Genomic DNA, 24,271 nt, shown 5'->3' with positions numbered 1-24,271 from the left:
CCTCCTCCCTCGGCCGCTGGAGGGAAACTGCCCTCCTGGCCTCCTGCCTGGGCTTAAGGGCTAAGCTCCACCCCTTCCTGTCTCTAGGTTTCACTGGTTGCCCTAGCAACCAGCACCTGTGCAGTCCTGGCGACTGGCAGCTGAGTTTCCTCCTTCTCGCCACTAGGGGTCTCTCCCGAGACGTTTCTGCTCTCTGTCGCAGGGCACCTGAGAGCTCTGCGACAACTTCTCTAAGAAACTTACTGTTTTTTCAAGTGGCTGAGGTACTTCCAAATGTCATCTATCTGTGAAGTTGGTATCCAGCTGAATGTATTAAGTCTTATAAATATAATCTGAACTTGTTAGTCCCCCAGCTGTAGTAAATGTACTATTCTGTTACTTATTCCAGCAGTGCTCATCCTTCTGGCTTTGTAGGCTGGATAAGTGGCACAGGGCTGGCTTGCAGGCCAGATCCAGTACGTGGTGGGCATGTGGGGTTGGTCTGCAAGTGCGATATAGCACGTGAGCCCAGTTCTGGCCACTGAATCCATCTGTAGAATGATCCCTCTACATCAGCCCCACTGTGCACTGACATGATTTACTATGTAGGGCTACATCATTCAGCCTGAAGGGCTATCTGTGGGTCTGGAAATTTGGTGTCAGTGGAGCTGCCACCAAATTTCTAGACCTATGCAGAGACCCACAGACCAGATGACATGGCCTTAGGAGCCAGACTATGGTGGGAGGTTGAGCACATCTGATTTATTATGTTTTGTGCATACATTATTTAGTGAAAGCAATAAGAGATTCATAACTGGATGTTCCAGTCAGTGAGCCTGGGCCGTCAGCAGTCGTGACTGAGCAGTAGAATAAACTTTGCTACTTCAGCTAGATCACCCTGTTTCCTCCAGCTCTTTGTTACTGAACATCGTCCCTTCCTGTTCAGTGTCTGAGTGAGCCCTAGGAATGTTGATGGAGATGGTTTTTCAGATGTAAGAGTGAGCCAAGAAAATTTGAACCTAGAAGTGTTTCCTGGTAACTCAGGGTTGAATTCTGATCTGGAGGTACACCCACAGCTCTTATGGAAGTCCTTGAATTGCATGGGCACACCTGAAGATGAGCTGTGGCCCATGATATTTTTGATAAGCACAGAAAAAATTCACAGGCATTCTGGTAGGATTTTTCTCTGCAGGGTTTATTGTACTTTGCATGACAGAGTGCTTAGTGTGCCTGTCACTTGAAGAGGAAAAGCTGGGGGAGTAGCAGCAGGCAGGTGGTAGGGGCCAAGTAAGGAGGCACCTGACCCAGAGGGGGCCTGGCTTGAGCCATGTAAGTCTGGGGCCTGAGCTGGTCAGGCAGGCTTGCCCTGAGTGTCTCAGGGAGAGGTCCTCCTGGCAGTGGGGCTGCAGCAGGGCTCCTGGGTAACATCTGAGCTGTGGTAAGCAATGCTAGTGGTTTGTGGAAGGGACTAAATGGTGGAGGAGGTCCCAACAGGCCTGAGAGAGGGTCAGATGTCTGGGAAGTAAGGCTGGAGTCTTGTAATAGGGCAGAGCATGAGGGCCTGAGAGCAGAGTGTGGAGCCAGAGCCTAGAGAGAGGGCCAAGTATCAGCAGGGCCAGAGAGCCCAGAGGTCTGAAGCTTAGGAGGGCTGAGCCTCAGAAAGGCCAAGGGAACCCAAAGGTTTCTCTGGCCTAGGGGCCAAAGGCTGAGCAGGGCCACAGCTGGTGACTGGTGGGGCAGAGGAGCCCAGGAGTTTCACCTGGCCTAGGAATGGGGCTAGGGCCAAGAGAGAGGGTCCAGAGACTGGAGGTCACATCTGGAGACTGAGGGGGCTAAGGAGCCTATAGCCCAGGAGGGGCAAGGACTGGGGCTGGGACCCTCTAGTCCAGGAAGGGCATGTATCAGCATATCATCTGTGAGGTATGGGCGTGGTGCAAAGGAGCAGTCAGAGCCACATAATTGGTTCTTAAGGCAATGACCATGGACACCTGTGGTCATGAGGGTGAAATCAGGCTTGGGAAGCCTCCCTTTCCTAAAAGTACCATTTCATCAAGGTGAGGTGAAAGGGAGCTTGTCAAGAGAAGGTCAAGGAGGCATGGGCGGAGGGGGCTCGAGGGACATCACAGCCACCCCTGGAGTGCAACCCTGTTACACTTGATAGTTGCACCAGTAATGATCTTTTGCTGTAGGGTAAATCTTTGATTTAGTTTTCTTGATGCTATAGTACTTTGAAACTTGTATGTAGTTTCCCCTTGCAATACCTTTTCTCTTTAGTTGGAATTTTAGTGACTCTCCTTATTTAATCTTATTTTTGATAACCTGCAAACAGTATGTGCTATGGTTAATATGAGAAACCTTTTTTGTTTATGCTGTCATGTAATCTTGTTAGTTATGTCTGATTTAGTGCGCTGCTCAAGTATTACTTGTATAACATTTTAGAGTTGTTAAACCCTGGGGTTGGTAAGTAAATTTGGAAGATTCTTATATTTTTAGCCAGTGCGCAACTGTCTTGTCTTCAGCAGCAATCTGTGCAAAAAGGATTTGGGGATTATAGGTGACATTTCAAGTGTCCACAAGAATAAATAGAAATCATCAAAACATGAGGCTGAAGTTGGTTCCTTACTCCTGGTTCTTTATTCCTGGTTCCTTTTTCAAAGCTAATCCTTACACAAATAAAGGTTGTTAGTAATGAATAACACAGGCTAAAGAGTTAGGATATCATCAAAATTTAGGATTGTCAAACGATTAAAAAATCTGATTGCAATTAGTTGCTCAATTAAAAAAAATTAGTTGCAATTAATCGCAATTTTAATCACAGAGCTAAAAACTCAATTATGTGCAGAAAACTCAGTGTTATGCAGAATTATGCAGGGACTTTGTATGGTTGGGGTGTGTTGGGGGGAAGGAATTTCTGGAGTGTGGGAGGCTGTGGGGGTGTGTGTGTGGGGCTGGACTCTTGGGGGGGGGGTTCCTTCATATCTTGGCAGGATGTGAGGTACTGTGGGTCAGGAGTCGGGCAGCAACAGGGCTGGGGAGGCTGTGGCTTGGGAGTGAGGGGCAGACACGCACACAGGCACAGACAGACACGACCTAGAAGGTAAGTCTGTGGAGAAGAGGGAAGGGGCAGATCAAGGCCCCCATGGTGTGGGAGGGAATGGGGCAGGGGCTGGGGCGGGTTATAGGATGAAGCTGTGGGCGGCTCATCCAGGGGGATGCGGGGACTGCTCCCGCAGCTGTATGTACCCCCAGGGGGGAGGCAGAGGAGGCACATTCCCCCTGGATTTGTGCATGGGGCAGAAATGGGCTGCTGCTGTGTGCTGGGCTCTGAGCCCCACTGCCTTTGCCTTGGGAGCCTCGTGATGCCATGCTGTGCCTCCCACTGCTGGGTGGGTAGGGGACACGGCACAGCTAGCACGTGACTCCTGGGGCTGCAGTCCACAGCGGCAGCTTGCCTCTGCCCCGTGTACAAATCTGGGGGGCATGTGTCCCCTGTGCCTCCCCTTGGGGGTGCATGCGGTGGTGGGAGCATCCCCCTACTGCATCCTTGGATGAACTGCAGCTCTGTCCCATGACCCGCCCTTTCCCTGCCCCATTCCCTCCTTCACCATGGAGGCCTCAATTGGCCCCCCTGTACAAGGTCGAAAACCACGCGTGCAATTAACTTGTTACAAAAATTAACTGGAACATCAATTAGTGTGTTAATTGTGATTGACGCCCCTATCAAAAATGTATGTTTACTAATAAAAATTTAAAATATGTATGAAGTACATAGATATGAAAAAAGACTTGAGATTAGGCTGGGATTGTGGGGCAAAATCCTGTTTGGGTTACCTCAGAACACACGTTTGTCACCAGGGGACACTTCTGAATAAGCCTAAGTAGGGTGCTGCTCAAACCAAAGCTTGGTGTTTTTGCCTGCCAGTCTGCTCACTGATGGGACCCTGTCTAGGCTTGTGTGCTATGTGTATGACACTAAATAAGTGTTACTTATAGTTTCAATTTAATCAAATCAAGAGAAAGATCTTATAAAGGGGGACAAGGCAAAATGCCGCTTTTATTGATTAAATAAATGAGACGGGGAAGGTCAGACACACCATTAATGCAAACAGACACATATCATCATGCACATTGGTACACCCAGATATACACAAGACAGCCATTCCATTCAGGTGTTATAGTTACCAGCAGCAGTTGCTCAATGGCAGCACCGGGTGGCCAGCTGAGACTTGCTGAGAGGAAGATGAAGACAGCAGCTCGAGCAGGGTGAACAGACGCATCTGTGCTCTGAAGAAAGCATCAGAGAGAGGCTCACCCAACTTGGCATTTTCCAGAGTCCTCTTTTATAGGGATTGGCATTCCTTGTTCAACACTTCGGGGTTTTTCCATACCCAATTTCTGTTTTTGCAGTTGTTTCTCATCCATCCTCTGCTTATCTCGGCCCGAGATCAGTTTGGTTGTAGAAGTTGCTATCTCAGCCTTGAAGTGTCCTTGCTGCACATTTGGCAGGATGTGCACATTCTTCTTCTTGGTTATCTCCTTTGTGCCCTAGGCCTCAAAGGGATTCTTTAGCCATCTATTAATTAGTTTATTTACTGGTACCTTACACATTTGGTGCCTTGTTGCTTACACAAACAGTTGCATCTTCCTTTTCTGTCTCTATGCCATTCTCTCACCGTTTACCCCTTTCACATACTCATACACAAAAGGTCATACACTTATGTCAAGCAAGAGAATACAAAATGGAGTTTTCAAGTTACTTAGAGGATAAGACTAACTTGGTTATAAATCCAGTATTTCACTACTATCGTAATCTATGTTAACATCAGTTATATTAGTTCAGTTCATGCTACATAAGGAACTGTGTTTGGGCTAGGACTTCGGGTGAAAATCTTTTTTGGGTCACTCCAGAGCACAAGAAACTGCCACCAAAAAAATCTCTCAAAGAAGTCTGGGCAGAGTCTTGCCTGACCCAGAGCTCAGTTTCTGTGTGCCAGGCTGCCAACTTGCAGGCCCCTGGGCCTGAATAAAGATCTGGATATCACCTAGGATTATGGGTAGAAATCCTTGTCAGGTCACCCCAAAGCACATGTCTCCACTCCCAGGGGACTCTTCTGAAGAAGCCTTGGCAGAATCCTGCTAAACCCAAAGCTCAGTTTGTGAGTACCAGACTGCCAACTCACGGGCCCCCAGGTCTTTATGCTACATATTTAGCCTCAGATGAGGAACTGGATTTCGGTTGAGATTGTGGCTGGAAATCTTTTTTGGATAACCCCAAAACACAAGGTCTAGCGAATGGAGGACTTCCAAAGCTTGGTTTGTGAGTGCTACCCTGACAACTGTGACAGGCCTGAATAATGAGTTGGGTTTGGGCTGGGATTATGGGTGGAAATCCTTTTGGGTCACCCTGAAGCACAAGATTCTACCATTGGGGAAGTCTTCCAAAGAAGCCTGGGCAGAGTCCTGCCTAATCTGAACTTCTGTTTCTGAGTGCCAAGCTGCTCACTCACAGCCTGCCTGCCTGCTGATGGTCGCCCAGACGTGCACTATGTATATAGCACTGAATAAGAAACTGTGGGGGCTGGGATTACTGGTGGAAATTCTCTTCTGATCACCCCAAAATGCATACCTCTGCCATTGGGAGATTCTCCTGAAGAAGCCTGGGTAGAGTCTTGCCCGACCCAAAGCTTGGTTTGCGAGTGCCAGGCTGCTGCTCACAGGCCCTTGGGCCTGAGTAAAGAGCTGGATTTGGGATGGTGTTGCAGGTGGAAATCCTTTTCAGGCCATCCCAGACCTCACATTTCTGGCATCTGGGGATTCTTGCAGAACTCTGCCCAGGCTTCTTTGCCCAACCTGAAGCTCAATATGTGAATGCCATGCTGCCAACTCACAGGCCCTGAGGCCTGAACAACTGGTTGGGTTTGGGCTGGTATTATAGTTGGAAAATCTTCTTGGGTCACCCCAGACTGCATATCTTTGTCATCAGAGGAGTCTCCCCAAGAAGCCTGGGCAGAATCCTGCCCGACTCTATGCTTGGTTTGCAAGTGCCAACTTGACAGGCCCCAGGCCTATGTGCCTGTACTTAGCCCCAAATTTGCATCTGAATTTGGGCAGGATTATTGGGTAAAATATTCTTCAAATCAGCCCAGAATACACATAACTACCACCTGGAGACTTTTCCTCAAGAATTGTGGGAGGCCCTTGCCTGGCCTGAATCTCTGTTTTTGCATGTCACCCTGTCAATTTTTGCCCTCCAGAGCAGCGTACTATTTACGTAGAACTGAATGAAATGATTTGTGGCTTGGGCTATGGGTGAAAATCCTTTTTGGATCACCCCAAGACACACATCTCTGTCACCAGGGGATTCTCTGGAAGAAGTCTGGGCAGGGTACTGCCTGATTCAGAGCTTGATTGTTTTTGCGTGCCATCCTGCCAACTGACAGCCCCCCATACGTGTGTTGTGTCTGTTTCTATGAATAAGGAGCTGAATGTGGGCTGGAATTATTGGGCAAAATCCTTTCTGGATTACCCCAAAACACTCCTCTCTATCACCAAGCACCTCTCTGGAAGAAGTCTGGGCAGGTCTCTGCTTGACCTGCTGCTCAGTTTTTGAGTGCCAGCCTTCCACCCACCCGTCAATATCCACATGCTTATTTTGGGCTGGGATTATGGGGAAAACCTCCTTTGGGTCCCCACAAACCACACAACTCCCTGACTGGTGGATCTTCCGACTAATTCTGGGCAAGATGGTGCCTGACCTTGAGCTTGGTTTTTGCATTCCAGCATGGTAACTGAGAGCTCTCCAGGCTTCTTTGCTAAGTAATCAGCACCAAAGAAAGGGCTGAGGTTTATTTGGGATTTCCAAACAAAATCCTTTTTGGTCACTTCAATCTACGGCTCTCCACCACTGAGCGACTCTTGCACAGAAGGCTTTTCAGGCCACATTTGATCCTTAGCTTTTTCCACCAGAGGTTTTTGTACGTGACATTAAGTAATTTGGTAGTGTAAGAGTTTTGCTGAAGCTGCGACGACATTAAGTAAGTTGAAATAAAATTGTGTGTGTTAATTAGGTCTATATCAAATTACTGAATCATAGAAAGTTAGGGTTGGGGGGGACCTCCATTGGTCATCTAATCCCAACCCCTGCTCAAACCAGGATTGTCTCCAACTATATAATTCCAGCCAAGGCTTTGTCTAGCCAGATCATAAAAACCTCCAAGGATGGAGATTCCACAGCCTCTCTGGGTAACCTGTCCAGTATTTTACTGTCTACCTAGTGCAAAAGATATTAGAAAAACTAACCTAAACTTCCCTTGCTGCAACATGAGACCATTGCTCCTTGTTCTGCCACCACTGGGAACAGTTGCTCCATCCTCTTTGGAAACTACCCTTCAGGTATTTGAAGGATGCTGTTAGATCCCCTCTCAGTCTTCTGTTCTCTAAACTAAGCTCAGTCTCCTCACTCTCTCCTGATAAGTAGTGTGCCTCAATCCTCTAACCATTTCTTTTTTTCCCTGCTTCCTTGCATCAAGTTTAAGGGCTCCCCATGAAAGATGGGCGTGGAGGGGGCAAACCAACTTGCGAATTGACCAGCAAACTGCCTGCAAACAGTTTGCCCTGTTTGCTGCCCCTGTACACTCACTCCCTGACTCAAGGAGTCTCCTTTTATACCCTGCTGGGCTTGGACTGGCTCTGTGTCCTTGTTAGGGCTTTTGTCAGGCATCAGGCAGTAATCACTCAGCTAGCAATACTCCCAGCTTCTTCAGAGCACACGCTTAAACACACACAGGACAAGGTGTGGTACATTACCCAACTACATTGTACATGTTTTAATTCATGGCTGTATAGCACTTTCAGGGACCTGATTGTGCAAAAAATGTCACTTGTGCAAGTGCCCTAAGTGTCTACAAGGCCATTCAGCAGAAGGGAGATTAGTTGGGCCCAATTGAGCCACATGGGTAGAAGGGGCATGGCTCAGCCTCAGTCCAGCCAGGCAGGGCTTGAAAATTTGCCAGCGGAGGAGGGGTGTCAGTATGAATCTCCATTGCTCCCCTGCTGCCAAATTTTGCAACCATTGCAGAAACCCACAGGCTGAATGCTAGGGATATACATATCATTAAAAAAAATTATCCATTTAACCACCTCTTAATTATATTGGTTAAGCAATAACACATACCTTGATTAGCGACCTCTGGCAGGAATGGTCTTGGCCCCTTATGTCTTTACCGTGTGCCAGGTGCTAGGCCACTGGTGGGGGGTGACAGGCACAGCTGAGCCACTAGGGGGCACTGCCCAGCTGTGGTGCTGTGGTTTCGCCTTGCCCTCCCAGGCTGGGGCTGTGACTTTTTCTGTGTCTGCATCCTATTGCCATGGGTAGGGAGGGAGGTACTGGCCTCTGTTTGGGCTTGGTTGTGGCCTTCCTGCCACAGCAGCGAACCTTCTGGCCCTGCAGTGGGTCTGCCTAGCATCTTTTCAGCGGCAGGGCAATGGGAGATGGGTGATAGGCTCCTTGCATTTCCTGCTGCGCTTGGACCTGAAAGGCTCCTCCAGTCTGCCAGCCAGGCTCTCCCCAGCTCACCCTTGGGGAAGGGGAGGTCTGGTCCCAGCAGGAGAGCCCCAAGTGGGCATGCTGCATCCTTCCCTGTCCCACCTGTGGTGCTGGGGCCGTGCAGGGCCTGGCCTAGGGCTGGGCTGAGTGCATGGCTGGCTTGGCCCGAGGAGGTGCCATGGCAGCTGGAGTAGGCAGCACTGAGTTTGAGGGGTCGCCACTGGCCCTTTGTGCCATGTGCACAGCCCAAGGGCATTCTTGAGGGGCGGTGGAGCAGGGATCCCAGGGGGAGCATTAGGGCTGCAATAGCAGCCTCCCAGGCTGGAGCTGTTGCATTGCTGCCCCTCAGGGACACCCTGGGGCTGCACTCACTGTGCAAGGGGCTGGTGGCAATCGCTCAGTCCTGGCGCCGTCTGCTCCAGTTGCCATGGCACCTGAGGCTGAGCCAGTACGCCTGTCAGAAGGTTCTCCGATCGGACCAGACTCCCCATTCCCCCAGGGCAAGAGTCCAGGTCCAGGCCACAGTTGAACAAATGTGGTGGGATGCAGAGGGAGCCCATTGTCTGTTGCTCTACCTAGGCCTTGCTGCTGAGGCCTGGCACCTTCCTCCCTCTCTTCTCGTGAGGGTGGGATCCAGGCACAGGAGAGGTCCCTATTCTGAGCCCATGGGGGAAAGGGGAAGCCATGGCTCCACAGCTGGGCAGTGCCCCTTAGTGGCTTGGTTGTGCCTGCCACCCACCACTTGTGGCTCCTCGCCAGCGGCCTGGGGCCCACACAGCGCTGGGTGCACAGTAAAAACATATGGGGCTGGGGTCAGGGCTAGGGCCACCAGAGGGCATTAAATTGTAAACAGTAATTAGTAAGCGGGATAAATATAATTGTCCCTTTATCATTTATATCCCGACTGGATGCCATGGCTCCACAGGCCAGATTTGGGTTGTGGTCTGGGGATTAAACATCACTGATCTAGCACATAACAGTGAGGCCCTGATCTTAAATCAGTCTTTGCTGCAAATGTAATGGTTCTGGAAAGCTGTGAATCTACATTATTTTAATTTTTCATTTTTCTGTGAATGCTTACAAAAATAATTGGCAATTGTAAGTGCATATTTCAAGAAATCTTACCCCCCACTTTCTTAGTGTTTTATCTAGAACATGGATTGTCAAGTGCTCTCATGCTGTTGACTTTAGCTTAATAAAAAACAGTCTCAAAGATTATCTCTTGAGTATCCTTGCTGTAGCAACATTTACTAATATTGAAGAATAATATTTGTTAAGGATTTAATAAACTATAGCTGTCTTCTGCTGCAGTCTAGAAACTGGAAAAAAAAGAGGAACCAGTGTCATTTTATCAGCCAAGGTCTCTGTGGACCACAGTTTGGAACATCTATTCTAGGGCATGTGAACACATTTTGAAACGATGTAAGCTGTCTTTTTAAAAAATGAGACCAGTCTTATAATGTCAATATTCCTTTTCATATTCCAGGCTCCTTAAAACAACCAGGACTTGTGCAGCAGATTGATTTAGCTGCCACATTGGCAATAGGTCTTGGTCTGCCAATCGCAAGAAACAGCATTGGGAATCTCATATTGCCTGTCATAGAAGGGAAGACAATGAGAGAACAACTAAGGTTCTTGCACTTGAATGGGTTTCAGCTTAGTCAACTACTTCAAGAGAATGTACCTACATATGAAAAAGGTAAATTAAAATTATCGTTTTGGCATCTACAGGGATTATGTTTATCCATGAAACTTAAATTTGAGGTTTTAGGACCAACAACACAGTGAACTACTACAAACTGATAGTTCAGCCCAGGTACGTGTTGAGAGATCATGCTGAGGTTAAGCTTATTCATTTGTTTATTCCTTGTTGTTTTGTATATGTTTATCATAAAGGATCCCATCCTAAAGATGGTAGGACCAAGGAAGTGGTTCATAGTACGTAGCCATTTCAACTTCATATGCAACTGAAGCTCTGTGGTATGGAAACTGCTATTTAGAAAAATGCCAAACTTAATTTCTTCAGCCTTGTGATGGAACAAGTTTTTCTGCATGTAGTAACATTTTGAAACCTCATTAAATAATCACTGAGTAACAGAAAATCTATGCTTTGGTACCTGTTTGCGGGGAAAAGGAGTTGAAAAAGATTCTCAGAAATATCATTACATGAGCCCCAACTCAATGATTTTTACAGCATTTCATCTGTGGTATGAATTGTCATACACAGTGGGCACCTATAAAATCAGAAGGACATTTATAGAATTTATTTTAAAAAGTGTAAGTAACATAAGTATGTTCAGAGAAAGGAACAAGGAAGGATTTGGAGGGAGGGACAAGTGGTGTCGGAATAATGTGGTGGTCAGGAACTTGCAGCAAGATAAGCAAGGCCGGATGAGGGCTGAAGGTGGTTGATAGAAGCAGGCATAGATGAGTTTGCAAGCACCAAATGAAATGAGGGAGCCCTGACAGAGTAAGTAAACTGCTCATCTGAGAAATTTAGTGCTGAGATTGTAAAGTGAAGTTAATACGGGAGTTTACAAATAAATGACTGGTCAGAGGTAGGGAGTTGGGTACAATAAGTGTTGGCGCTATCAAGTGAAGCAGAGTCCTTAAAACCTTAGCTTCTGGTCCTGATGGATATTGTGATAGAATGGCTTGACCACAAAGTATTACTGTAATTTAATATAATAATGGACAAAGAGTAGATGACAGAATGTTAACCAGATCTTTAATGATCAGCATAGGTTAAGACTAATTGTATTTTAATATCATGTCAGTTAATAATAACTAAACCTGGGTTTAGTATCTTATAGTAATAAGTATGGTTGGAGCAGGAAAAGGCTAATAATGGGAGCTCAGGGACTGATATTGGGACTTCTTTCTCTTTTTCTGGTCTCACAGGCCTTGAGGGCCTATAACCACCTTAACTACTGCCTCACATCTCCTCCTGTCTTGTGCAGTCTTGTTCTACCTTTGTCACATCTTTGCCTATACCTTCCAGATCAGATATTTGGATCAGATATTAGTGAATGCAATTCAGTTTTTTGTTGCACAGCTCCCTTTACTCAGCACAAATGAGTAATATTGCCTCTCATTTGAAGAAATGGGATTTGAGGGGTGGTTTAGTGTTGCTGGAAGTTGCCAGGATTTCTGCTACCAGGGTTGGAAAGAGCTGGCAGTTTCTCCCATCCTTTGTTTTATTACTTTAAGGTTTATCAGTCTTTTTTCATGCAGAAGAAACTTTATTTTAACGTCTAGCTTTGATCTCTGTTTCTTTAGCTGAGGAATGAAATGGAAGGTATGGTGACAGCAGAATATAGTGCTATGTAGAGATACCTGACCTAACTCTAAATGCAAGCAATTATAGCCATATTAGTGGGCACAGCTACACATTCATTAATGCACAATGTTATTGCACATTTAATTTAGTACTTGTATAATCAAGTACTAACTAAATAAGCGGTAATCGAAGTTACTGCAGAGTAGCGCCGCTGAACGTCTTTTTAACAATGCTACTGCTCGGTAGCATAATAATACTGTGCGGTAACATATTAACACTGTTTGTGCTGTGTTGCGTTACTGCACAGTATTATTAGGCTACTGGGCAGTTAGCATCTAGTGTGGACACGCTCAGAGTGGTGTTTCACCTAGACTAAACAGTATATTAATAAGCAGAGAATTAGCCAGGGTGAGTTGCTGCTGTAATGCAACTGTCCTACTCTATTTCATGCACCAGGTTCTGTGCAATAATAAGGGGAATCCTTTTGGACTGTAGAAGCTGGGTCTTTGTTAAGAGTACTGCTTTGGCACTTGTGCCAAGGACTATTGTTCTATGAGCATATGGAGCTTCCTGAAAGCTTATTGGTATCACCCTCCAAATTTATCCCTCCTATCACTTCTGTTCCAACTTGCATATTCCTTGCACGTAGTTAATTTAGAACTAAGTTACCTATGCATGGCACTGCATTGTGCTATATATTCAAAGCTTAGGGTGGGAAGATAGTAAAGATGTTTATGTTTGTTTCTTGTTAATATGTATCATCAATACAGAGGTCCTGCTATGGGGGAGCTAGAGTTATAGCATCTATTGTCCAATTAATATTTCCTGCTGCAGCGACAGTGAAGACTTGTAAGGATGGAGTCAAGTCCCAGATGTGCTAGAGAAAGCTTTTCTAGGAGCCTCAGAGGTAATTGCCCTGCTGCTGTAAGTTATCAACCCTTATTCTGCCTGGGCACGAGGTTTCACGGAGCAAGAGCTATGTCTGTTGCCTCTAGCTGTTGACCCTCTATCTTGTTAGGTTTTGGGGATGTGAATTGGACAGACACATAGGGTTCCAACAGCTACCTAAAGCTTGGGGTCCATTGTAGGATGGGTTGGCCAGGAGTTGAGGTTTCCCAAAGAGAAGCCAGAGTCCTAGTAGACTCAGTGGTACGTCATGCTAACTCTAGAGAGTGCAGCTGGGAGGCTACGGCGAATTTTGGGGTAGCTGTAGCCCACTCAGTAGCCACCCCTTCCAGCACCGCCACCACCTGCCCCGAGCCCAGCCCTGGCCCAACCCCCTTGCCAGGAAGAGGCCAGTGCAGCCCCTGGCCCCAAGTTTACAGTGTGCAGCCTGCCCTCACCCTGTGCACAAATCCAGGAGAGCACGTGACTCCCTTGGGGTGCATGCAGCAGCAGGGAGCCACCTCCCCCCCCAGATGAGCCTTCTGTGGTTTTGTCCCCCACCCAGTGGGGTTGCATTTAACTGCCCTGGCTGGGCAGCGCTTGCCACTTCCTCCCTCCCTCCCTCCCTCCCTCCCTCACTGTGGCGGCCTTGATCTGCACCCCTTCGCCCACATAGACTTACTGGCAGGATGCTGTTCTCCAAGCTGCTGGGATGCATTCCTGGCTGTGTGCATGCTGCGGCTGCGCGCAGCATTTATCAGTGACATTATCGGCTACACTGACCAAAAAAGCTGATCGCCGATGATGTTAATTTTCCTTTTATTGGTGACAATCCGACATGCAACCGATATATTGGTGCATCTCTAGTAATATCTTACTATTCTGTAAACAAATGTCCAGGAAGAATACACTTTATCAGTGGTTGACAACTATTTTTCAGTTGCAGGCTGGAATGACCCCATATGGGTCACAGAAAGGATGGTAGGTGCTAAAACCCAGCCACCACTCCTGCTTTTCCCCACAGCAGCATAGGGAACGCTCCCCCTTCTGCTGCTTTTTCCCGTGGCTGTACAGGGAAAGCTGTCTTTGCTGCCACTTCTCCCTGTGTTAGCATGGGGAAAGTGGCTGCTGCTGAAGCCCTCTGCTGCTGAATGCCACCTAATCCAATGTCTGTGGCTGGGTCAAATGGCTCTGTAAGAGGGATCTGGTCCTCAGGTCTTAGGTTGCCAATCCCTGTGCTGTACACACCAACACATTCCTTTGTAGGATTAGTCCAGAACAAGAAGCTAGCATTTTGCACAGAAGTGATTAGGACTAATGCTTGAGTAGAAAGAGGTACAGTATTATTAGTACAGGGCTTGCCTGTATGGTTGCCTCCTTGGGGGACATGAATATTGAGGCATGGTGTGTGGTGGACCAGTAGGGGGTGCTTCTACGTTGAGCCACCCACCTCACTGAGCCTGACCACTTTCCAGGCTCCGAGTGCCTCCCTGGGGGGTACTTCATGTCCGGCCGACCCCTTCCTGGAGGACACCTGCAAGCATGGGGGTAACGTTGCCACCACTCAGCATCTGGATGGATCTGGGAGCTGTGCCTTCTGGGAAACAGGCCTATTAGTCCTTGTGGGTACTTGACCCACTACAAGAACTTTGGGTGCTTCTTTCAGTTAGAAGCACAAATAGTGGTGTCCCTTAGCCAAACCAAAAGGACCCCAAGGCATAATTTAGACCCTCTCCCAATACGTCTCCCATGCTAGGTACAAAGGAGAACTTTATTGGTTACAGGGAGTAGGTTTGGAATAGGGTACAGGGTAGAGCAATATAAGAGAAATCCCTTAGAGCAAAGGGGTATGGTAGCCTTTGATTATGTATCTGTGTTACTGCAAGCTATATATCTAGTTAGATCTCAGGTAGCTTACTCACAAGTATCATCCAGAGGCAGGTGAAGATTCCCTCCGGAGGCAAGCAGTTCATGGACCATGAGTTTCAAGAGAGAAAGAGAGAGCTTCAGATAGACTAGCTTCTCTGAGAGTTTTCATTATGGCTACTCCCTTCCTCCTAGGCAGTCCTTCCCTTATGACTTCATTTACCTGATCCAGTGAAGCACAGCAATTGTTGACTGCCAGCCAGCTAATTTTAAATTCATCACTGGTTGCTGGGTAGACAGCAGGTTTTTACCTTCCAGTCATGTTGGCATTGCTTAGAACAATAGGGAGCTTAAGCCCCCCATCCAGGTATGTGATGCTAGTCACATAGGCAGAGGCAGCAGGTTTCCTCTCTCCTTCAGGAATGTATCCAGCTCAGGTTACAACTTGGGGTTACTCCTGAAGAGATGGGGCAGAGGAGTCTACCCTCTGCAGTGACCATGGTAACCAAATTGTCAGATAGCATAGCTTGGGGAGAGACCGAAATGGTATTCTAATTAAAACTCATATTTACCTAAAAGATATATTTAAAAGGGAATTAATTTAATTAGTTTTAGGAAACTGAAGATTGGTGGCTATAGAATCATTAATATCCAGAACTGCCTAGATGTAGGCAAACACAAAGTACAGCTGTGCATCTGAACTCCCACACTTCTCTGGAGCTAATATGCTTGACTCTTGCTGTCTATTAGATGTCTGTTCACTTGTGACTAAGATCACACGTAAGCCGACTTCTGAGGATCTCAGCTGAATGGTTTCTGAACATAATGGGGAAGGGTAAGAGAAGTGGGGCACCCACTTTTTTCCCAGTAGCCTAGCATTTGCCCAGGAAATGGGAGATAGGAATTCTAGGATTTCTTTCGCCTGAGAGTTTTGAACTTGTATGTGCCATCTCCCAGGAGAGTGAACTAGGGTACAAAAAAGTTGTGTGGGTACATTTTCCAACCTGTTTCTTGAAGCTATGCCACTGAGCAGCCAAAACTGAAGAAGTCAGAGGGCCAGATTAAAAACCAGAAGGCTTGGCTCTGTGGCCCAGGGAGGAAGATGATCCCCAGAGAAGGTCAAGTTCTGTAGTTCAATATCTGCTGCCAAAAAACCTGTCTAATGTAAAATGTATAAAAGTTCAGGTGGTAGAGTTCTGTAACTGTTAGGTTACAGAATCTGGTATCCTTGTTTTTGCTCCCAGCAGTGTTATATTTGATTTTATTAATTTAGAAAACAGAAATAACCATAGGATCATAGGAAAGTAGGGCTGGAAGGGACCTCACAAGGTCATTCAGTCCAGCCACCTGCTTGAGGCAGGGTAGTCCCTAAACTAAATCATCCAGCCAAGTGCCTGTCCAGCCTACTGAAAATTGCCAAGGCTGGAGATTCCACAGTTTCTGTAGGTAGCCTGTTCCAATGCTTGACCACTCTCATAGTTAGGAAGTTCTTTCTGATCTCCAACCTAAATTTCCAGTGCTACAGCTTGAGGCCATTGCTCCTAGTCCTGTCTGCACTGGCCACAGAGAAAAGCCCATCTCCATCTTCTCTATAATTGCTCTTTATGTATCTGGAGACTGTTATCAAATCCCCTTCCATTTTCTCTTTTTGCGACTAGATAACCCTAGTTCTTTTAGTTCCTTCTAAGTCTTGCTTCCCAGGCCTCTAATAATTTTTGTTCTGTGCTGGGATTCTTTCCAAACTGTCCATACCCTTCTTGAAGTGTGGGGCCCAACACTAGATACAGTATTCCAAGTGAGGCCTCACCAATGCTGAATAAAGCAGAAGAATCACTTCCTTTGATTTGTAAGTGATACTCCTGTGAATACAATCTAGTATGCCGTTGGCATATTTTGCAACAAGAGCACACTCTAGGTTTATATTTGGTTTATGGTCTGCTGTAATCCTCAAGTCCTTCTCTGTAGTACTGCAGCCTAGCTAGTTGTTTCCCCAGTCTGTATTTGTTAATGCAGTTATTCTGTCTAGAGGTGCATTGATACATTGTTCAGTTATCGGATCAGTACCAATATAGAGAAACCAGCTTTTTTGCCTGATCTGGCCTATAACATGGTGGATAAATGCCCTGTGCATGCGCACGGCTTCAGTGCAGCATGTAGGCAGTGAGGAGCACAGCCTGGCAGCTTGGAGAGTGGCGTCCAGCTGGTAAGCCTGTTGTAGTAGAAGGGGTGTGGGGGGGGACAGATCAAGGCCCCCGCTGTGAGGGAGGGAATGGGACAGGGACAGGTACTGCCTAGCTGGGGTGGGTGGGGGGTGGGATAAAGTCATGGCTCATCTGGGGACATGGGGAGTGGGGGAAGGCATGTGCCCCTGGATCTGTGTGGGGCAGGGCAGACTGCTACTGTGGGCTAGGGCCAGAGTTGAGTTGGGCTGTTCCCGGTGGGGGCTGGGCTGGGTTGTGCCGCTTTTGTGGCGGGTGGCGGCAGCACCGGGAGGGGGGGTTGGGGGCCTCCAATGGATTTTGGAGTGGTTGCAGGCCCCCCTTCCCAGTCCTGTCCCCAGCCTGCAGCAGCAGCCCATCCTTTCCCAGATGCAGATCCAGAGGCGTGCACTCCCCGTGCCCTCCCGGGGTGTGCACACTGGCAGGAGCTGCCACCCACCCCCCTTGGACAAGCCATGGCTCCATCGTACACCCCGCCCCACCCCAACTGGTTAGTGCCTGCCCCAGCACCAGTCCCTCACTCAGTACAGGGGCCTTGATCTGCCCTCTCATGCCCCTTCCGTTCCCCCTCCCCTTCCACCACAACAGACTTACCAGCTGGATGCTGCTCTTCAAGCTGCTGGTCTGTGTATCAGAAATTGGATTGGTATTGGCCAGTATGCCTCCTTACAAATCGGCTATCGGTATTGGCCCAAAAAATCTCAATTGGTGTACCCCTAATTCTGTCCTAAGTGAGGACATTGCATTTGTCCTTGTTGAATCTCATATTATTGATTGAGGACTATTTCTTCAGTCTGTCCAGGCCATTCTGGATTTTAGCCCTGTTCTTCAAAGTGTCTGCAGTTCCACCCAAGTTGGTGTTAAATTCAGATTTGTGAAGTATATCTTAATTAATGATTTGGAGGATCGAACTAAAGATGTTGAACAATATGGGACCTGGGGGGAACTGCATTTGGTACTTCCTCTCAACTAGACATTGGGCCACTGAGAGCTATTTGTTGATCATGGTGATCCAAACGGTTATATATCCACCCTACTGTACTTTCATTTAGTCTTTATTTCCTTAGCTTGTCAATGAGAATATTTTGGGAGACAGTGTCAGAAGTATTGCTGAAGTCAAGGTATGCCACATCCTTTACTATTCTCCACATCTACGGAGTCTGTTGAGTTGTCATAGAAGGAAATTAGGTTGGTCAGGCATGATGTGCTCCTGGTGAATCCATGCTGGCTATTCTTGATAACCTTGTTGTCAAGGTTCTTCACAACAAATTTCTTGAGGATCTGCCCCATGATCTTGTTAGGTATCAAGATCAGACTGGCTGGTTTATAATTTTCAGGATCTACCTCCTTGCCATTCTTTAAGATGGGTACTGTATGTGGCCTTTTCACCCAACCTCCATGAGTTCTTAAAAAGGATAGTTAATGGCTTAGAAATTACCATGGCCAATTCCTTCAGTACCCTAGGGTACATCCTATCTGCCCCTGCTGACTTGAGCACAGCTAGCTTCTCTAAGTAATCCCTAACCTGTTCTTCTACTCCTCTAGGCTGTTTGTCTCCTTTCCTATCTTTTCTGTCAACTGCACTTGCAAATAGGGGCAGCTACCAAATTACAAGGACTGAAGTAAAAAATGCATTAAATTATTTAGCTTTCTTTGCAGCATCTGCAGCTAGATTGCTTTCTGCATTCCATAAGTGACCTGTGGTTTCTTTGGTCTTCCTCTTGTTTCTGACATACTTGAATCTTTTTAGTACCTTTAATGTCCCTTGCCAGGTGCATGTCAAATAATACATTGGCCTCTAATTTTCTCCCTGCATACCTGTGTGATATTCTTATACTCTTCCCTAGTATGACCAAGTTTTCATTTCTTGTAGGATTTCCTTTTGAGTTTCAACTCATTGAAGAGATTTTAGCAGTCTTCTATTGCACTTCCCATCCTTCTGTCACATTGGGATGGCTTGCTCCTGCTCCTATGAAAGGGCCTCCTTAAAGTACAACTTCTTTGTAGTGCACCATAGCAAAAGGAACCAGAACACAGGGCTTCCTCCTTCAAGGGAAATTTGGGGAAACTTTTGATGATATTGGTAGCTGAGAATGCCGATTAGTTTTGGGTTCTGCAGTCAAAGCCAACACAGCAAATTGTTTGTCACTGCCAACACCAAAGCATTTAAAGAAGCAGCTAAGGGAAAAACCTGTTGTAGAACTTCCTAAGAAAACCTATACTTTATTTCTTCAAACAAAATCTTCAGCATGATCATAAAGGCAAAAGGAACATTTTTATATAGCAAGTCTCTATAGAGAATGTTCCTTTTTATCTTCCCATTGTACCCTGTGTTTTAAGAATTGGATGGATGGTTGCAATAGTTCTCAAGTCACATCTTTTAAGGATGCCAAGCAGATTGTTGAGAAACAGACTCACTGCAATTTGTAAGCTACTGGAAAGGATTCAAAGCTAGCAGTTCAAAATCAAGAACTTTTTAACCCTAAGACAGAGAATAGTACAGTCATACATCAAAACATGTAGGAAGGTATTTGCCCCCTCAAGGACTCAGAACCCAGATGCCATCGTTGTCCGCAATCCCTTGTGATCGAGGATGATCCCTCCCATGGGACAAGTAAAGGGTTGTGGATGAGTCTGTTGATGGCTGTGAAGGCAGATGCCACAAGTGGTGGTTAAAGCAGGGGGTTGGACCATATATTTCTTAGTCTTCTTTCTTTTCCTTCCATTTCTGTTGTTTTTCTGTCTCCATGATGAGACAGTTTTTCTTAAAGTAAAATGTACCTTCTCTCATAAGACCTCACTATGTAGCCCTGTTCCAGGCTAGTTTTTCCCAATTTGTGATGACAGTGCCATGCTTAATATTTGCCTTGAGGGTGTTCTTGAAGCATTTCCTCTGGCCCCACTGTGTCCTTTGTCTTTGGCTAAGTTGGGAGTATAGCAGTTGTTTTGGTAAACATACATCAGGCATGCACACACAATGCCCTGTCCACTGCAATGGATGTTGAATAATCAACACTTCCATATGAGTGGTGTTAGCATTGGTGAGGACATTGGCATTTGTGTGACAGTCCTTCCATTTTAGGCCAAGGATCTTCCGGATGTAGCACTGGTGAAGGCATTCCAGGTTTTTCATATTGTCCTTTCCATTAGAGATTGGCCTCAGAACTAAAGCAGATGTCCCTTTGAAAATCAAGCAATAATTAAAAGTCAAAGAAAGCTGCATTTTGCAGTGTAAATTATGCTTAGATTAGAGAATACCTGCTGTCTTTTAGGGCTGTTCACATATAAAAATAAGTTCAGGACTTCTGCCTAATCCCCCACTGGTCCAAGAAACACAGGTTTGGATTTCAAAGTAAAGGACTCCATTGCACCCATGGGAAAATATTGGGTATTTTGTCTTCTCAGTTCTTGGACCAGCTTCAGTTAGCAACTTTCTCTTTTTTATTTGTTTTATGGTGGCATCTGAAAACCTTGGATACATTGTTGTGGCACTGGACAATAATCACAAAGGTACGTTGATCTTGGCTATGCAACTATTTCTTCAGGATATTTAACTGCAGTTTTACAGCCAAGTACCATAGAGAAGTAAACAGACTTGAAAACAGGTTCTTTCTACATTTTTGAGCAGAATGGTTTGCCTCCCTTTTCCTGTTCTTGGCATGTCTTTGGAAAGTTATGTCATAAATAGAAAGCTATACCGCAAGCATATGAAGTACATACATCAATTTATTCCCTGTTCATCTCTTTATATCTGAAATGCCAGGCTGTCAGAGCCTCAAAATTGCTTCAGGCAACATGTTAAAATCTTCCTCAGTTTGGCACATCTGGCAAAACATTTACCAATGGGTTGGAGCACTTTTTTCAAGGTAACTAGTGACATTGTGGAAGGAAATCTGAGGATCATCATAGGAATGTTTATAAAATTGTTTTCTGTTCCACAATAAAGACCTTCTCTGTTAGAAAAAGGTGCCTTGTGGTTGGTTCTCAAATAATTCCTTAGATTACAATTTTTTTTCTTTGTGTGTGAATTTTTATTTTTGCTGATAATTCTATCATAATAATAGTCCATTTTATCCTTTACCACCTACGTGTGTGAACCATTACTCGCTGCTTCCCTCTTGGGATAAAAGGCGAGAGAAGTTGTGCAGCAGAATAAGACCTTTCTTACCTGATTAATTTTCTTTCTGCAAGCAGTGTTCTTTCCTCATTTAACCCACACTGGTAGTTTGGTACACTAGTAGAATACAAATTGAACTTTTTTCCTAGAGGGAGAATGAATGTATTAAGATTAGTCGGTATACTTGCAGGTTTTCCTTATGTTAGTGATTGGCTGTTGGAGTAGCTTTCCAGTGGCCTGAGTTTAAGGACAGAGTTTTGTCCTGGTCATGCTTTCTTGGGAAGAAGCTATAGTGAGTTATCTATGAATATGCAGATCCAAACTTGCACTAACAAAAACAGGAACAGTGCTCAATAATATTTCTATTTTTATCTGTGTTTAAAATATACAAAGTAATGAACAGCATGTAGACAGCAGACCAGTAACGTTATTTTTGCCTTTGCTCATGCAACAGAAAAAGAAGCCATTTAGTCAGATTCTGTGGTCACAAAAGGGCTTTTGTACCACTGCTTGGTTTTAGTTTCATAGTTCCATAGTTTCTAGGGTTGGAAGGGACCTGAGCAGATCATCTAGTCCGACCCCCTGCCATGGCAGGAAAGAATACTGGGGTCAAACGACCCCAGCAAGATGTTCATCTCACCTCCTCTTAAACACCCCCAGGGTAGGAGCCTGCACCACTTCTCTTGGAAGCTGGTTCCAGACCCTAGCCGCCCTGACCGTGAAGTAGCGCCTCCTGATATCTAACTTGAATTTTTACCCTCTGCCAGCTTGTGACCGTTATTCCTGGTCACTCCTGGTGGTGCTTGGGGGAACAGGGTCTCCCACAATGCCTGCTGATCCCCCCTGACTAGTTTATAACAGGCCACAAGATCCCCCCTCAGCCTTCTCTTGTGGAGGCTGAACAGGTTCAGGTCCCGTAGCCTCTCCTCATAGGGCCTGCCCTGTTGTCCCCTGATCATACGAGTGGCCCTCCTCTGAACCCTCTCCATGCTGTCGACATCCCTCTTGAAGTGTGGCGCCCAGAACTGGACACAGTACTCCAACTGCGGCCTGACCAGTGCCGCATAGAGGGGGAGGATCACCTCTTTGGACCTGCTCGAGATGCATCTGTGGATGCATGCCAAGGTGCGGTTGGCCTTCCTAACTGCCTCCCCACACTGCTGGCCCACGTTCATCTTGGAGTCAGTGATGACCCCAAGATCCTTTTCCGCCTCTGGGCTGACAAGAGGGGAGTTCCCCAACCTGTAGACATGGTGCCAGTTGTTCCTCCTGAGGTGCATCACCTTGCACTTGTCTGTGTTGAAACTCATCCTATTCTCGTCCACCCACCCTTGTAACCTGTATAGGTCTGATTGTAGCCTGTTGCATCCTTCCAGTGTGCCCACATCCCCCCACATCTTAGTGTCATCAGCAAATTTGAACCGGGTGCTTTTTACCCCCTCGTCTAAATCGCTGATGAAGATGTTGAACAGTGCGGGCCTGAGGACCGAGTCCTGTGGAACCCCAGTGCCCACGTCCTTCTGGGTTGAGAAGGACCCATCCACTACCACCCCCTGGGTGCGGCCCTCTAGCCAGTTGGCGACCCATTTGACTGTGTGGGTGTCGACACCACAGCCCCCCGTTTCTTAATGAGAACGGGGTGAGAGACAGTGTCGAAAGCCTTCTGGAAGTCCAGGAAGGCTATATCCACTGCTGCCCCTGCATCTAATGATCTGATGATCTGATCGTAAAAGGCCACCAGGTTGGTCTGACAGGACCTGCCACTGATGAACCCGTGTTGGTTGCCCCTAAGCATGCAGTCCCCTGCTGGCCCCTCCAGATGTGTGCCTTCATAATTTTCTCGAAAAGCTTGCCTCGGTTCGAGGTAAGACTAACTGGCCTATAGTTTCCCGGGTCCTCCTTCCTGCCTTTTTTGAAGATGGGGACCACGTTGGCCCTTTTCCAGTCCTCCGGTACCTCACCAGAGCACCACGAGTGCTCGTAAAGCCGTGCCAGGGGACTTGCAATGACCTTGACCAGTTCCTTTAGAACTCTAGGGTGGAGATCATCTGGGCCGGCTGACTTGAATATGTCCAACCCCTCCAGAAGCTCCCTAACTAAATCCTCGCTACCCCGTGGCTCAGGTGTGCCTCCCCCAGGGCCCGACGGCGGCCCAGCAGGGAGGTGGCTGTTCTGGTCCCTACTTAGGAAGACGGAGGCAAAGAAATCGTTAAACATGTTAGCTTTGCTGTCTGGTGTGATGACCAAGTTTGCCAACGCGTCCTGCAAGGGCCCCACATTACCTGGGACCTTCTTTTTACCTGCTGTGTATTTAAAAAGGACTTCTTATTGTCCTTAATCTGGAAAGCTAGTCCCAGTTCCATCTCTGCCTTGGCCTTCCTAACTACCCCCCTACATCTCCGAGCAACTACAGAATAATCCTCCCTGGTGATGACCCTTTCTTTCCATTGGGTGTAAGCCTCCTTTTTAGCAAGGAGACATTCTCGGATGCTTTTGGTGAGCCACGGAGGCTTGTGTGCTCTCCTGCTCCCTTTGATCCTTGTTGGGATTACCTTCCTTTGGGCTTGGAGGATCGTCTCCTTAAGGAGCGACCACTCTCCTTGGACACCTGGCTCCCCTCCCCTCCGGGACCTCAGCGCTTCTCCAGCTATCCTTCTCAGCTTATTGAAGTTTGCCCTCCTAAAATCTAGGGCTGCTGCCTTACTACATGCCTTTGCCACCTTGCGCTGGATCATGAGTATTTGATTTATTGATGGACCAAAGAATCTTCAAGCTAAAATGTATTTATTTCAGGTAGATTAAACTTAAACTTCAAATGAAAATTCTGAATCTGAATTGTGGAGTTAATAACTCTGAGGGGAAGAGCTAATAGAAACTGATATAGAAGCAGTAGATCATCTTCTCTCACAAGAGGAGAGTCCAGATTGTTGATAAAGGACTCTGAAAATGGAGAATTAAAATGACAGGGGAGGATAGAAAGAGAAGAAAAGTGGAAGGAGATATAGCTAGTCTCAAACACATGTAGGTGGGTTGAGAGTGACTTTCTGTGAACTGGAGGATGGCAGCTACAGATTTCATAGATTTCATAGACATTAGAGCTGGAAGGGACCTCGGGAGATCATCGAGTCCAGCCCCCTGCCCAAAGGGCAGGAAGTCAGCTGGGGTCATAGGATCCCAGCAAGATAAGCATCCAATTTACTCTTGAAGGTGTTCAATGTAGGTGCTTGAACCACCTCTGCTGGCAGACTGTTCCAGACCTTGGGGGCTCAGACAGTAAAGAAATTCTTCCTTATGTCCAGCCTGAAACGGTCTTGCAGGAGTTTGTGACCGTTCGACCTCGTCATCCCTTGGGGCGCTCTGGTGAACAAACGTTCCCCCAG

At 46.7% G+C, this 24,271-nt stretch overlaps 1 protein-coding gene across 4 annotated transcripts in view; it reads left to right on the top strand.

Annotated features, from left to right (window-relative positions):
• The window catches only part of PIGG (phosphatidylinositol glycan anchor biosynthesis class G (EMM blood group)), a 184,460-nt gene that overhangs the window by 37,075 nt on the left and 123,114 nt on the right, over positions 1–24,271 (top strand). For all 4 annotated transcript variants that reach the window (XM_090038961.1, XM_090038962.1, XM_090038958.1 and 1 more), the window contains one exon: positions 10,011–10,223. In XM_090038961.1, coding sequence (XP_089895087.1) covers positions 10,011–10,223 — 213 coding nt within the window. The remainder of the gene's footprint in view (positions 1–10,010; positions 10,224–24,271) is intronic.

This window comes from Crocodylus siamensis, chromosome 3 (assembly GCF_052110815.1).
Source record: "Crocodylus siamensis isolate JL-2025a chromosome 3, ASM5211081v1, whole genome shotgun sequence".
In the NCBI taxonomy this organism is placed as follows: domain Eukaryota; kingdom Metazoa; phylum Chordata; order Crocodylia; family Crocodylidae; genus Crocodylus; species Crocodylus siamensis.
The sequence above is the reverse complement of the archived record's forward strand: the minus strand, read 5'-3'. Positions and strand labels throughout refer to the sequence as shown.